The sequence below is a fragment of the Myotis brandtii genome, unplaced genomic scaffold (assembly GCF_000412655.1).
Source record: "Myotis brandtii unplaced genomic scaffold, ASM41265v1 scaffold1, whole genome shotgun sequence".
NCBI lineage: Eukaryota > Metazoa > Chordata > Mammalia > Chiroptera > Vespertilionidae > Myotis > Myotis brandtii.
Window position 1 is genome coordinate 1,997,815 of NW_005353324.1, and position 13,896 is coordinate 2,011,710.

The 13,896-nt window shown below is 45.9% G+C and overlaps 1 protein-coding gene across 1 annotated transcript in view; it reads left to right on the forward strand.

The window, feature by feature from the left end:
• The first annotated feature begins 6,955 nt into the window (after positions 1 to 6,955).
• EVA1A (eva-1 homolog A (C. elegans)) overlaps positions 6,956 to 13,896 on the forward strand; it is a 57,502-nt gene continuing 50,561 nt past the window's right edge. Inside the window, exon 1 of the mRNA XM_005853115.2 lies at positions 6,956 to 7,200. Coding sequence (XP_005853177.1) covers positions 7,155 to 7,200 — 46 coding nt within the window. The 5' untranslated portion in view covers positions 6,956 to 7,154. The remainder of the gene's footprint in view (positions 7,201 to 13,896) is intronic.

A 13,896-nucleotide genomic window follows, 5' to 3' on the forward strand; every position in this document is an offset into this window, starting at 1 on the left:
CTGTTTAATCAACCCTTTATGATTTCTGCTCTCTGTATCTTGTTTAAGAGTTCCCTTTCCCTTTCCAAGGTCATGTAGATATTATTATTTTTTTAATCTGGAATTTATTTTTTGAATGGTGTCAGGTGGAGATCCAATGATATTTATGATATTTTTCAGCTATGCAGATTTCCATATGGAAATTACATTGTGGCAGGTCCACTTATTGAATAGTCTGTCTTTCCCCCAATGATTTACAATGCATCATCTACTTTATAACAAGAACTCATACTTGGGTCTATTTCTGGGCTTTTTATTCTATTCCATTGATCTATTTGTCCATGTCTGGGCTGTTATCTTACTAGCTTACTTGCTATATTATTTTATAGTAAGTCTATACAGCTTGTAGGGTAAGTTCTTTGTTTCAGAAATCTCTTGGCTATATCTTGGCCTTTTGTTCCTCTGATTAGAATTGCATAGAAGTTATAGTCTAATTTGATAAGAATATTGTACCAGATATCTTCCATTCCTTCCTTGGCCTTTTATTTTTCAGATTAGAATTGCATAGAATTTATAGGTTAATTTGATAAGAATATTATACCATATATCTTCAATTTCTTCCTTCAAATTCACCCTTTTTAAAGAATGAATCTCTCTATATAAAAGGCTAACATGCAAAGTGTCCCATCAGGAGTTTGACCATGAGACCGGGAGTTCAATTGCTTGCTATGATGTGCGCTGACCACCAGGGGGCAGCGTGGACCATGGCGGGTGACCAGTGCTGGCAGGGCGCTGAGGGATCAGGGAAGGAGGAGGCAAGGAGGCAGGGAACCTGATAGGCCCAAACGCCAGCCAGGCCTAGGGACACTACCCTTCCTCTTTTTAAAAATCAATTGTAAAAATCTTTAAACATTTTTAAAAACTGTTTATTACTTCCTTTGGAGCATAACAGTGAATTTCAAGCCAAAATACATAGTGTTATGCATGTTTCATTGACTGAAAACCCCCCAAAGCCTGGGAGGGATTATCTGTTGTCAGCTTTATCACCACCTGTTTCCACGGACTTCCTACATCATTAAGGAGAGGCCAAGAGTAACATTTCCCAGAATCCCCTTCTCTCTATAAGCCTAGGGTAGTGTCAGCCAATGAAAGGCATTTGCATGAGATTGGAAGGCAGATGTATAGAAAGAACCACACTCTCTGGAAGCAGATTTGAGGTGTTCAGTAGCTTCGGGGTACTCTCTAGTGAGTGGCCCTCTTTGGTACTGTAGGCAGCTGAGACAGCCAGCAGAAGCCTGTAGAAAATCTCTCACTTTAGAATTGCAGGCTGAGATGGATGGTTGAAATTTCTCAAATTTTTCTGATATTTGAAGCAGTTTTCAAGTAAGCTCTTCAGAACCTCTTATGATGACGATGCAAGATGAGATCATCACAAATGGCCTCCTTGACCTTTGCCCCTAGTCCTGCAAACATGTGAAAGAAAGCCTCAAATATCCTTTCTTAAAGCCTTTAATGCTTGGAGTAGATTGAGGAATGTGGTAGCCAGCCTCCAAAATCCACCCCTCTCACCCTCTGCCAATGATTACTTTCTCCTGGTATTTGTGACCTTGTGGAGTCCCTTCCCAGACTGAGTCAGGGCGGCCTGGGTAATCCACAGAATAAGGTGGGAAGGATGGTGTGTGGCTTCTGAAGCTACATCGTAAAAGGCATCGTGGCTTCTGCCTCTATCTTTTGAAAGAAATGCTCTGGGGGAAGCCAGTTTTCAAGACATGAGGTCATTCAAACCGCCCTCTGGAGAGGCTTGCCCATGGGGAACTGAGCCCTCCCACCAACACCAACTTGCCAGCGGTGTGAGTGAGCTGCCTTGGAGATGACCCTCCAGTTCCAGGAAATTCTTCAGATGACCTACACTGCAGTCAACCTCCTGAGATACCGCAAGCTAGAATTTCCCTGTTGAGCCACTTCTAAATTCCTGGCCCATAGAAACCATGACAGATAATAAATGATTATTGTCATATACCACTGTATTTTTTGGGGGGAGGGGTTATTCTGCAGAAGTAGTTAATACAGAAGCTTCTATTTTCCTACCAAACCCCCATTAAAAACTTTTAATTCTCAGTCTTTCCAAATTGTCTTGTGTACCTATACAGTCACTGAGCAAAGGGAGGGAGACCCATGCCATTTTCTTGCCGGGAATTATTTGACAAGCCCAGGCAGCTTGTGTTTTCCCAACTGGCTGCCAGTTTCCAGCTGGAAGAGGTGCTTGCATCTCCCAAGATGATCAGCTTATTATTCTGATAATAAGCATTACTTCTTCTCTTTGCAGAAAGAAGATGACAAGTTTGAGAGTGGTCAAAATGCAACTGGTTGAATCCCATCTCTACTATTTTTCTGGCTGTATTATCTTGAGCAAATTTCTAAAACTTTCTAAATTTTCATTTTCTTGACTATTAAATATGAATAATAGTGAAGTATGGTAGCAATCATCTCAGGTAGAAACTATAGTTTAACTTTAACCCTGCTGTTTGGCTTTTGTACTTATTTGCTTTGTTTAACAATAGGAAAGTTATTTTGATTTTCTGAATTATATAAATCACCCCATTCGATTGAATACCCTATTGATTGTACTGTGACTATCCCATTGGTTGTGGTCATACTGGTCTTAGAAAGCACATTTTCCTTTACCTGGGAAGGACAGCACAGTTATCCCAAGTTCAGAGGGCTCCAGTTAACGTGTCCCTGTTGACTCAGTGTTCTGGAGACCCAAAAACTGTAATTTAGATAACATGAAACTGCTTCTGATTCTGTAAACCGATTTTTTGCAAACCAGGTTCCTCATTCCAGACCTTGGTATGTAATCAATACCTTTGTGATCTTTGCCTATATAAATCTGGTGTTTCGGCCATCTTATCACTATGAGATTTGGGAGAGCCAAAATGCCCCCTCATAGTCCCGGATTGCAATAAATGTGACTCTTTAATTCGACTTCTTGAGGCGTCCTTCTGTGATTCGCGGGGTACATTACAACAATAGTACCTACCACATAGGCTCATAAGCAGGTTAAAACTTAAAAATAAGTTAAAAACTTATTCCCAGTCTATTCCCGGTCAGGGCACATACCTAGGTTTTGGGTTCTCTCTTCCTTCCTCTCTCTAAAATCAACAAACATACCCTCGGGTGAGGATTTAAAATAACTTACAACACAGTATCTGTCACATAGTTTTAATTTACTAATGATTTCGATGATGATGATGATGATGATGATGATGATAATGACAAAGTGTAGACTTTGGTGTTTGGCATTCAAGGCCTCCCACAAGTTCCTTTCTGGTTTGTTTTTTTTTTTTTTTTAATATATTTTATTGATTTTTTACCAAGAGGAAGGGAGAGAGAGAGTTAGAAACATCGATCAGCTGCCTCCTGCACACCTCCCACTGGGGATGTGCCCGCAACCAAGGTACATGCCCTTGACCGGAATCGAACCCGGGACCCCCCAGTCTGCAGGCCGACGCTCTATCCACTGAGCCAAACCAGTTACGGCTCTGTTTTAATTATCTATTGTTGTATAACATATCACTCCAAAGTTTACATCTAAGAGCAAGACCATTCTATATTATTACGATTCTGTAGGTTGATTGGAATCAGTTGGGTGGATCTTCTGCTCCATATGGGTATCAACTGCAGTCATCTGGGGACTTGACAGGGTTGGAATATGCAAGATGGCTCACTCACATGGCTGCTCTTGATACTGCCTGTTGGGCAGCTTAGTGGGGGTTTTCATCAAAGAGCCCACTCCTGGCTTCTCCATATAGCTTGGGCTTCTCACAGCCTGGTAGCTGGATTCAAAGAGGCAAAGTCTTAAGAGCAAAAGTTCTAAGAAGCAGGAAGTAAAGCTACTGATTCTCTTAAAGACTAGGTCCAAAACTGGCACAGTATTATGTCTGCTATGGTCTATTTGTTAATCACTCATGGAACCAGTCCAGATCATGGAGAGGAGAAGTCAAGTCTGCCTCTTGATTGGGACAGTGACAAAGAATTCGCCACTGTCTTTACTATATCGCCCAATTTCCTTTCCAAATATTTCCCAAATTATCCCTAAGGGGATCCTATGAAACACAGTAAGTCTGTTAGCTTTTCCAAAACACGTCTGGTTGTTCCTTGGCTCTCCGTCCAGAGCAAGCCCAACCCCCTCCCTAAAGCTTTCCCTCCCAAGCCCCAAGCACTGACTGTCAGCATTGGCCATTGATCAGCGCCTCCTGTGAAGTTTTATTTATGACAACACATGTATCTGTTACTTGACACTTTCCAGACTTGATTCCTTATTTTGTATGTAGTTTCCCATTGAGTGGGTTTTATATGTCTTGGCTTTCCATGTAAACCTGGGACAAGTCTTACCATTAATCAGTGCTTAGTATTTTCTGATTTGAGTAATACACTGCGTGGACGCAGAGGTGGAAGGAAACTGGCACTTATTGAACACCGAGTTGAGCAAAAGGCTAGGTTTACAGGCAGCATTTCATATTGCTCATGAGCATCCTGCAAGCATTATCATTCCCACTCGGCAGACGAGTAAACCAAGTACCTCACTTGCCTGACTTCACAACGAGTGAGTGGAAGAACCAAAACTAATGGCAGGTCTGTTGGATGCCAAGGCCCTTATCTTTCACTGGTGTTGTCCCGCCCGAAACTCCCTGGAAATAAAGCTGTCTGGGGAAAGCCAGGAAACCTGTGTAACTATGGACTGTGGTTTCTAGAGCATGTGAGCCATAAACTCCCCTCGGAGAGGGCATGCTCGCCTCAGCCTCGCTGCGTGCAGGCATTTACCACCGCCTGGGACCAGAGCTAAACATTAACCCCCCTTGAGCTCTGCTTTTCCTTAACTTGCCAGCCCCCAAGGCTCCCAGTGGCTTTGGTCACAGACCCTCTCCATGATGGCTCCATTTTAAACAGCTTCTGGGCATCACGATGACATGTTTGGAAACACTGTGGCATATTTGTGGTGATTAAACGTTACGAAAACGTCTAGCTCCTCCTCCCTCCACAGGCCTGTGGCTCCAGCATTGCCGGGAGCCCTGTTGATGCCTCCATTGGAGGACTCTCAAGGGAGTGCTTGGGGCCCCTTCTCCCCAGCCTCCGAGGGGAGCAAAGCTGCTGGCCAGGCATTTCCAGAGGGTTTCGAGGGGATCAAAGAGAGAAAAGCAAACACTGAGGGGAAAATGTGCTATTTATTCTTGGAACAAAGTTCCATTGGCAGCTCTCTCCTCTCCAATAATGCTTGTTTTCCTGAAAGGATTACATACACGTTTGCTTCCTCCCCTAGGATTTACCCGCTGCTCAACTCCTGACCTGCACTGTCTATCTCCTGCCCCCTCCGAACCAGGCTTTCAGTGTTCTCACAGGCTGGGCAAAAATGAAAGAGATTAAAATCATCCATGAGAGAAAGTGGGTGAGTGCAGCTGCGGCAAATGCCCGCGTCAGCAACCCAAGTCAGCAGCTCAAATAAACCCGGCCACGTGAGTGGCCCTCCTGGGCCACAGGCGGGAGGATCCCTGGGATGTCGGGCCTCTTTCCCAGGGAAACAATGAGAAGGCTACAGTTGAGTGTGGAGTCCTGCCAGGAGGAGGTGTCTCTCTTTGGGAGAGCAATTGCATTCATTTTTTTTTTTCATGGACATTTCAGCTTTTGTTAAATAACTGAACAAATTCATTGAAGGTTCTGGGGCAGAATAGCTTCCTGAGATATCCTTTTGTGTCTCGTTCTCTTCCCTATAGCTACCCTTCCCTCCTCTGCCTCAAGGAGGTAGTAAGACCCTGGTGTGCTCTTGTCTTTGGGGACTTTGTGTTGCTGCAGAGCTGAAAACAGACGTTCTAGTCGGAGAAGACATACTTCCTCCTGCTTTTGTCTTTGCTGCCTGTACTTATTGAGGGGCCGGCAGGAAGGGGGCTGTGGGTTTCTGAGGGTGCGCAGCCTGACTGAAGACTGAGTCCCTGAGAAGGAAAGAAAGAGCAGGATCGCTGGGGGTACTCATGAGGTATGGAAACCTGACCCACAACACCCACAACCGGGGCAGGAGTGGGGTGGGGTGGGGTAGACATGACTAATTAAGAGCTGTGGCCTTAAAATTCCTGGGGGGGGGGGGGGGGGAATTTCCAAGGCCCAGGCCTCAGAAGAACCTGCCTCCTGGTTCCATGCCGGCTTGGACTGAAGCCTGGAGGAGGTGCCAGTGCAGGCAGAGTCCGGAGGGCCCTCTTTGCATGCTGTGTATGGCACAAGTCACCAGAGACTGCCCCGTGACCCTGGGGAGGAGGTGTGCCCCAATAATGACAGACTAAATTTCAAGGGGGAGAGTAGAAAGCTCAGGGCAAATTCAATTCAATTGAGAGAAATACAAAAAGTGTGAGGTTTCTTGCTAATCAGAGAGTAGCACCTACTAAGTGCTAGGTACTCTACCAAACTCGAAACAGATAAACGAGCACCTATTACCCTCACAGGACTCGGATCCAGGTGAGGTGACACAGTGCAGACCTCAAAGTGAAGACACCTCACAGATGCCAGGGGCTCCCAGGGAGCACCGCCTCTGTCTGGGGACAGGGAAGGCTTCCAGAATGGCTCACCTTTGTTCTGAGTCTTCAAAGATGAGCTGGAGGAGGATGGGGGTGGAGTTGAGAACATTCTTCAGGGGAGGATGGGAGTGGATCGAGAACATTCTGTACAGAGGAACAGAAGCGTGAAATAGCCTGGCATATGTGGGAGACTGTAAAGAGATGGATACTCGGAGCGTAAGACAGGTTGTTACTGGATGGGGGTGGGGGGCGGGGCAGGCGTGGCCAGGGGAAGGGCTGTGCACCCATGCACAGGAGTCTAGACTTCACCATGTGAGCGAGTGGCTGACCCCTGAAAAGTTCCAGTGATGTGAACGGATGCCTTTGCTATGAAGCAAAGTCAGTTATGGGAGGTCACAGAGGAGGAGTGCTCCCAGCGGTGGGCGGGGATCTGGGAAGTGGGGAAGTGCACCGTGAAGAGAGGAGAGCCTGGGAACGGGGAAGAGGCCAACAGGAAAAGCACTGCCAGAGGTCACCGCCACAGGCTAGCAATGCAAACGCTGCCAGAGGTCATCAACCCCAGCGCAGGGGCAGCCGCTGGATTTCGACACTGGGAAGCTATTTGGGACTTGAATGAGGGCCGTTTCCCTGGAGTGTTGGCAACAGAAACCAGACTACAGTAAGTTGAATGACTGAATGGACGTTAAGAAAGTGACTGATAATAAATACACCTACAGTGGGGCCTTGACTTACGAGTTTAATTCGTTCCGTGACGGAGCTCGTAACTCAAATTACTCATATGTCAAATCATTAAAGTGAACGAGTGAGACACATGATGCTGGGCTGATGTGGCGTTCACTGTGACGTTCGCTGCACCAACTAGTGGTGGGGTATCTGAAGCTGGCTCGTAACCTGAATTTTAGCTCGCAACTCAAAGCAAAAAATCCGCCGAGAGATGGCTCGTATCTCGAAAAACTCATTAGTCGGGACACTCTTAAGTCAAGGCCCCACTGTATTTGTTTGAGGTTTGGTTATGAAGAGAAATAAAGGTGGGAAAAGATCTATAAATGGGTGCAGAACGTGGAAGACCTATTGAATAGTAATTTGTTCATGTGTTTTAAATGATGGGGCAGGTTTGGGCAAGTTCAAGGTTGAGGGGAAGGAGGCAGTGGGAAGATCAAAGACATGGGATGAGGAAGTCGGTGGAGGAAGAAAGGCCTAGCTAGCAGGGGCCTGAAGCACAGAGAAGACCCCCTGACCTGACCAAATTCCCCTGTAGCCCCGAGCTGGGGAGTTTGAGGTCACACATCTGTGTGGAAGCTCTGTCACCCTGTATATCTCATTATAGTCGTCCCTCCCCCCTTATCTATGGGGGATATGTTCCAAGACCCCAGTGGATGTCTAAAACTGCAGATAGTACCTAACCCCATATATCAGTGGTTCTCAACCTTCCTAATGCCGCGACCCTTTAATACAGTTCCTCATGTTGTGGTGACCCCCAACCATAAAATTATTTTTGTTGCTACTTCATAACTGTAATTTTGCTACTGTTATGAATCATAATGTAAATATCTAATATGCAGGATGTATTTTCATTGTTACAAATTGAACATAATTATAGCATAGTGATTCATCACAAAAACAATATGTAATTATATATGTGTTTTCCGATGGTCTTAGGTGACCCCTGTGAAAGGGTCATTCGACCCCCAAAGGGGTCGAAACCCACAGGTTGAGAACTGCTGCCATATATACTATTTTTTTCCTATATATACACTAGAGCCCCAGTGAATGAAATTTGTGCACTTGGGGGGGGGGGGTCCCTCAACCTGGCCTGTGCCCTGTCACAGTGCAGGAGCCCTGTGATCAATCGCCCCAAGTAGGTAGGCCCCGCTCACCCATCCGGGGCTCCTCAATGGATTGCCCCAAAGAGGCAGGCCTAGCCTGCGGAGTCGGGAGGAGGCAGGATCCCCAGGCAGGCCTCACCCCACGGAGCCGGGGGACCCCCAGGCAGACCTCACTGCGCTGAGCTGGGAGGAAGCGGGACTCCCAGGCAGGCTCCGTGCCACGCATGCAGCTTCAAGCCCAGCCTTGCCCACCTGTGCGCGCCCGCTGTACAAGCAGCCATGTTGTGATGGCGTGAGGGCATTACGACCACTTAAGCCAGTGGTTGGCAAACTCATTAGTCAACAGAGCCAAATATCAACAGTACAACGATTGAAATTTCTTTTGAGAGCCAAATTTTTTAAACTTACACTATATAGGTAGGTACATTGTTATTAACTTAATTAGGGTACGCCTAAGGCTTAGGAAGAGCCACACTCAAGGGGCCAAAGAGCCGCATGTGACTTGCGAGCTGCAGTTTACCGACCACTGACCTAGGCTTTTATTACTAAGGATAGCCATGATAAGGTTTAATTTATAAATTAGGCACAGTCCAGGATTAACAACAATAATAAAATAGAACAGTTATAGCAATATGCTTTAATAAAAATTATGTGAATGTGGTCTCTTTCTCTCTCTCAAAAGATCTTATTGCACTATACTAGTATAGACCTTTTCACTTAAGGAAGTCCTTAAGACTTCTCTTTTGCATATCTGAATTGCCAGCATCGCTGCGCTTGCACCTTGGAGCCATTATTAAGTAAAATAAGGGTCACCTGAACCCAAGCACTGTGATATTGAGACAGTTAATTGGAAAACCTAGATGGCTACTAAGTGGCTAATGGGCAGGTAAACATAAACAGCCTGGATATGCCGGGCAAGTCCCGTCCTGGGTGAGCAGCCGTGGGGCTGGGTGAGATTTCAGCATGCTACTCAGTACAGCACACAATTTAAAACTTATACAGTGTTTATTTCTGGGATTTTCCATTTAATATTTTGGACCACGGTTGGCCACAGGTAAATAAAACCTCAAAGTGAAACTGCAGATAAGGGAAGACTACTGCAAAGTAAACCCTCTGCTTCTGAGACGTATAGTAAACCATTAAAAACAAACCAAAAGCATCTATATGATAAAAGCCTAAGCAACCGTTAAGGTGGAACAACCAGAACAACCGGTTGCTATGATGAGCACTGACAACCAGGGGGCAGACACTCAATGCAGGAGCTGCCCCCTGTTGGTCAGTGCGTTCCCACAGGGGGAGCACCACTCAGCCAGAAACTGGGCTCACCTCATGGCTGGCGAGCCTCTCCTGCCTCCTTGGCAGCACTAAAGAGCAGCGAGCCGAGCGATAAGGAGCAGCGAGCAGGGGGGCAGTAAGGGAGAGGGGTCCTGGACTGTGAGAGGGCTCAGGCCGGACTGAGGGAATCCTACCCCCCCAGTGCATGAATTTTGTGCACTGGGCCTCTAGTCATATTATAAATACCTTAATAGCTAATTTAAAGGATTCCCAGTGTGGACCTATTGGTGAAGAAAATGAATCAGACTTTCACATCCAAAGTATATGCCCCCTGTCCTCCCCCCCACCCCAAAGAAAGCAGCCTGGCTGGGTGGCTCAGTTGGTTGGAGCATCGTCCCATGCACCAAAAGGTTGTGTGTTCTATTCCTCATCAGAACACATACCTAGGTTGCGGGTTTGATCCCTGGTCAGGGGCATGTGCGGGAGGCAACTGATCCATGTTTCTCACATCAATGTTTTTTTCTCTCTCTCCCTCTCTCTCTCTCCCTTTTTCTCTCTCAAAATCAATAAAAACATTAACTTCAGGTGAGGATTAAACACACATACACACACACACACACACACACACACACAACCAACAAAGTAGATCCCAAACTCCATCACTGTGTGCAGACACAGAGGGCTGACTGGTTGCTGGTGGCAAATGGAAATCACTCCAATTCGGGCACCGGGGTAATGAACAGAGTGCCGTGCACTTGGTTTGATTAGATCTAACACACCTGTGCATAAGGACACTGTGTTCCAGAACGTGCTACCATGAAATTTATGAATCTGAGAAGTGGATGCTCTGTGGGGTTTTCAGAAGTTCCAATGCCTGCCACCACCATCTGGTCTAGTTAGTGCATACCCTTCAAGGAAATGAATAGTTTGGTATGTTTTGTCTTCTGTTCTGTGTTTGCCCATTTATCTTTCCAAACAAACCACTCGATTAATTTCTCAAGCTCACACCTTCCACAGTTACAGGAAAGAAGTCTCTGAGGAATCTGGAAGGGTTGCAGGCAGCCTAGGAACAGGGCTCAGTTATGCTTTAATTCAAAGTTTATACTTCATCATGAACGCTAGTGTTCCTTATTCTTCTAAAAATGCGACTTTTAATAGTGTGCTACCTATGATGTACAAGTTTTAATGGGTCATGGGTGTCTCAATTTTATGAGGATCAATGGTATTTTTGATAAAGGGAGACATGTTTATCTAAGAGACAGTTATCTAGGGTCATATGTGTGGTGGTAGGGATCTAACATGCATTTTCTTAAAGATCAATTATTAGCAGTGTCACTGGGCATGTTTTATTGTTCCATTGCCTCATTTTTTTTTTTTAATGATTGAAACCTCTCGTTTTTACAGTGGCTTCCTGTTGGTCATAACAGAGTGTTTTGTGTGGATGATTTATTCAAGTGACGTTTATGCTTATTTAACCTTGTTGGCCAAGATGAAAAACGTAGAGGAGGTGTCAGCCTGGGCATGAAAATCTCCCTATGGAACATGAAGGGGGGAAAAGAAGCAAAATTTACACTCAGCTATGTTTATAGTTTAACTGGGGAGTGTGTTTTGATTTAAAACCTGTCATTAATCAGAGGTAACGTTGTGTTGGGCAGCAGCAACTGGCTAGAGAAATATTTTGATTTCTACTCTATTACCCCCGAGCAAGATAAAGTGGTTTAGCCAAGAGTAGTTAGGTCTCTAGTCTACTGACTGGGGCCATGAGGAAATAACTCAGTGAAAGATAAGCTCCCACTTCGAAGTAGATTGAAGACGTGCTTAATTGATGCTCGTTCCTCATTATCTCATCCCTTCTGGGCACAAAACATTTTAAGAAAGGTGGGGGAGGTGATTAGAACACTGGGGACTGGGCTGTGCACTGATATACTCTGGGATTTTTATTCCTATTAAAATTTCACTGAAACAACCGACATGGTGTTCCCAGCATCCCCTCATATTCCTCAGTACAGGAAAGACATCGCTCTCTGAAAAGGAACAGAAGGCCTGGCGAACATGGATTTTACAATTTAGTTGTCTACATCTGGAAGCTAGGACTTCAAGGGGGCACAACCGTCAACACTGATTTATTTGGTGATTAAAGGCATCCATTAGACCTTGTAAAAAGTTGGACTGTACATGGGCGGTGCTGTCTTCTTCGACCTTTGGTGTCTAGGAGGTGTTAGTGGCTAATACTATCAAATGACCAGTTTCATTTCAGCAGGCTGTTGTGGAATGAATGAATTTAAATGCCTCCTGGTTAATGTCTATCCATCGACCTTAACAGAAATCCCAATACTTGGCCAGGGAATTCAATGGCAAAAGTGAAACAGTGGGTTAAAAAAGAAAGAAAGAAAAAGAAATTGTCCTGCTTCTCTAGTATTTTAAACAAGTACCCATTTTCTTTTCAAGCTTACTTTTGCTAGGGTGAACAAATATGAAATGACCGTAGGGCAAAACATTTAAGTCCTGGCCTCCTGATTTTCCTGAAGTGACGTAACTAATGGTGGCACATTGGTCTCTGTCTGCCCATCCATTAGCCTCTCGTTGGGCCATGAGGCACTTTCCTTGGTCTTTCATTATTCGGTTCACATGGCTGCCTTGCTCCTGGAGATCATTGGCCACTTCTGGAATGCATAAGCACTGACTGTTTAAAGGCTTCTTGTAAATAGCAGTGCCACAGGAGAAGGGGCAAGGATTCTGGTTTCAATCATTTGTGCTTTCTGGAGATGGAACGAGAATTCCTACCCTTGACCATGTGGAGATGACCTCACTCACTCAAGGTTGAGATACGTCCAAGAATTTTCCTCAGCCTGGCATTGTCTTAGGATGCTGTGGGCCAGGGAGCAATTTTGACATTTTTTTATTCCTGATGACTTATGGAGATCACTACTAGAATGAGCTCCTTGCTGTTTTGTAAACTGCTCATCTGTTAGGGCCTAGGCTCTGTCTCTGCATTTCCTATAGAAGCAGTGCTCAAACCTCACTGCATGTTTTAATTACCTGCAGAGGTTAAAAAAAAAGCCCCACCCCTGGAGATTCTGATTCAACGGGTCTGGTCTGGAGCCCAACGTGTTATTTCAAAACACTCCCCAGGTGAGGATTAAGTGTAATGTGCAGGTTGCCTATGGTGTCTTGGACACAAGAAACTTGGGTTGCAGCGACAAACGGATCTTCATTTTATGATGTCTCAGTTCATCCTATATAATAAAAGGCTAATATGTAAATCGACCAAACAGCAGAATGACCGGTTGCTATGACGTGCACTGACCAAGAGTAGGCAGACGCTCAATGCAGGAGCTGCCGCCTGGTGGCCAGTGCACTCCCACAGGGGGAGTGCTGCTCAGCCAGAAGCCGGGCTCACAGGCTGGCGAGTGCAGTGGCGGTGGTGGGAGCCTCTCCGTGGCAGTGCTAAGGATGTCCAACTGATGGCTCCCGGACTGCGAGAGGGCGCATGCCAAGCTGAGTAACCCCCCACCCAGTGCACGAATTTCGTGCATAAGGCCTCTAGTTTATAAAATAAGAAAACAAGGGTGCTTAAACTGTCAGGATGAAAAGAAATATATCTGAAAAGGACTGGGGTTTGGCACCTAAGAGGCTCTGGTTAAAAGGCAGTATGTGCACCCTCATGTACGCAGACACACATATGCACCCATGAAGTGGGTAGCTTTGAGGAGTCCCTTTCCAAGGCTTAGCTGTGACCCATGGGTTCCCAAATAGCTTCTGGGAGCATCTGTTTCTGTAGGGCCCTGGAATGGTCATTCTAAAACCCTTCCTTCAAGGATGCATGCTCTAGAGAATGACCTGTAAGATGCTCCAGTGGGGCTCTCCAGCCACCTGTGTCCAGTTGCACAAGAGGCAAAGGCTGCTCTAGATGGCAGTTCACATCCTCCATGTCTGTGATTCTTTAACCAGTTGGAGTGCAAGGGTTCAACAGTACCTTCATCATTGTAATAAAACTAGAGGCCTGGTGCACGAAATTTGTGCATGGGTGGGAGGGGGCCCTCAGCCCAACCTGCACCCTCTCCAATCTGGGACATCCCTCTCACAATCCTGGACCACTGGCACCTAACCACTCACCTGCTTGCCTGCCTGGTTGACCCTAACTGCCCCCCTACCCCTGCCGGCCTGGTCGCCCCTAACTGCCCCCTGCTGCCAACCTGATCACCCCTCACTGCCCCCTGCCAGCCTGGTTGTCCCTAACTGCCTCCCCCTTC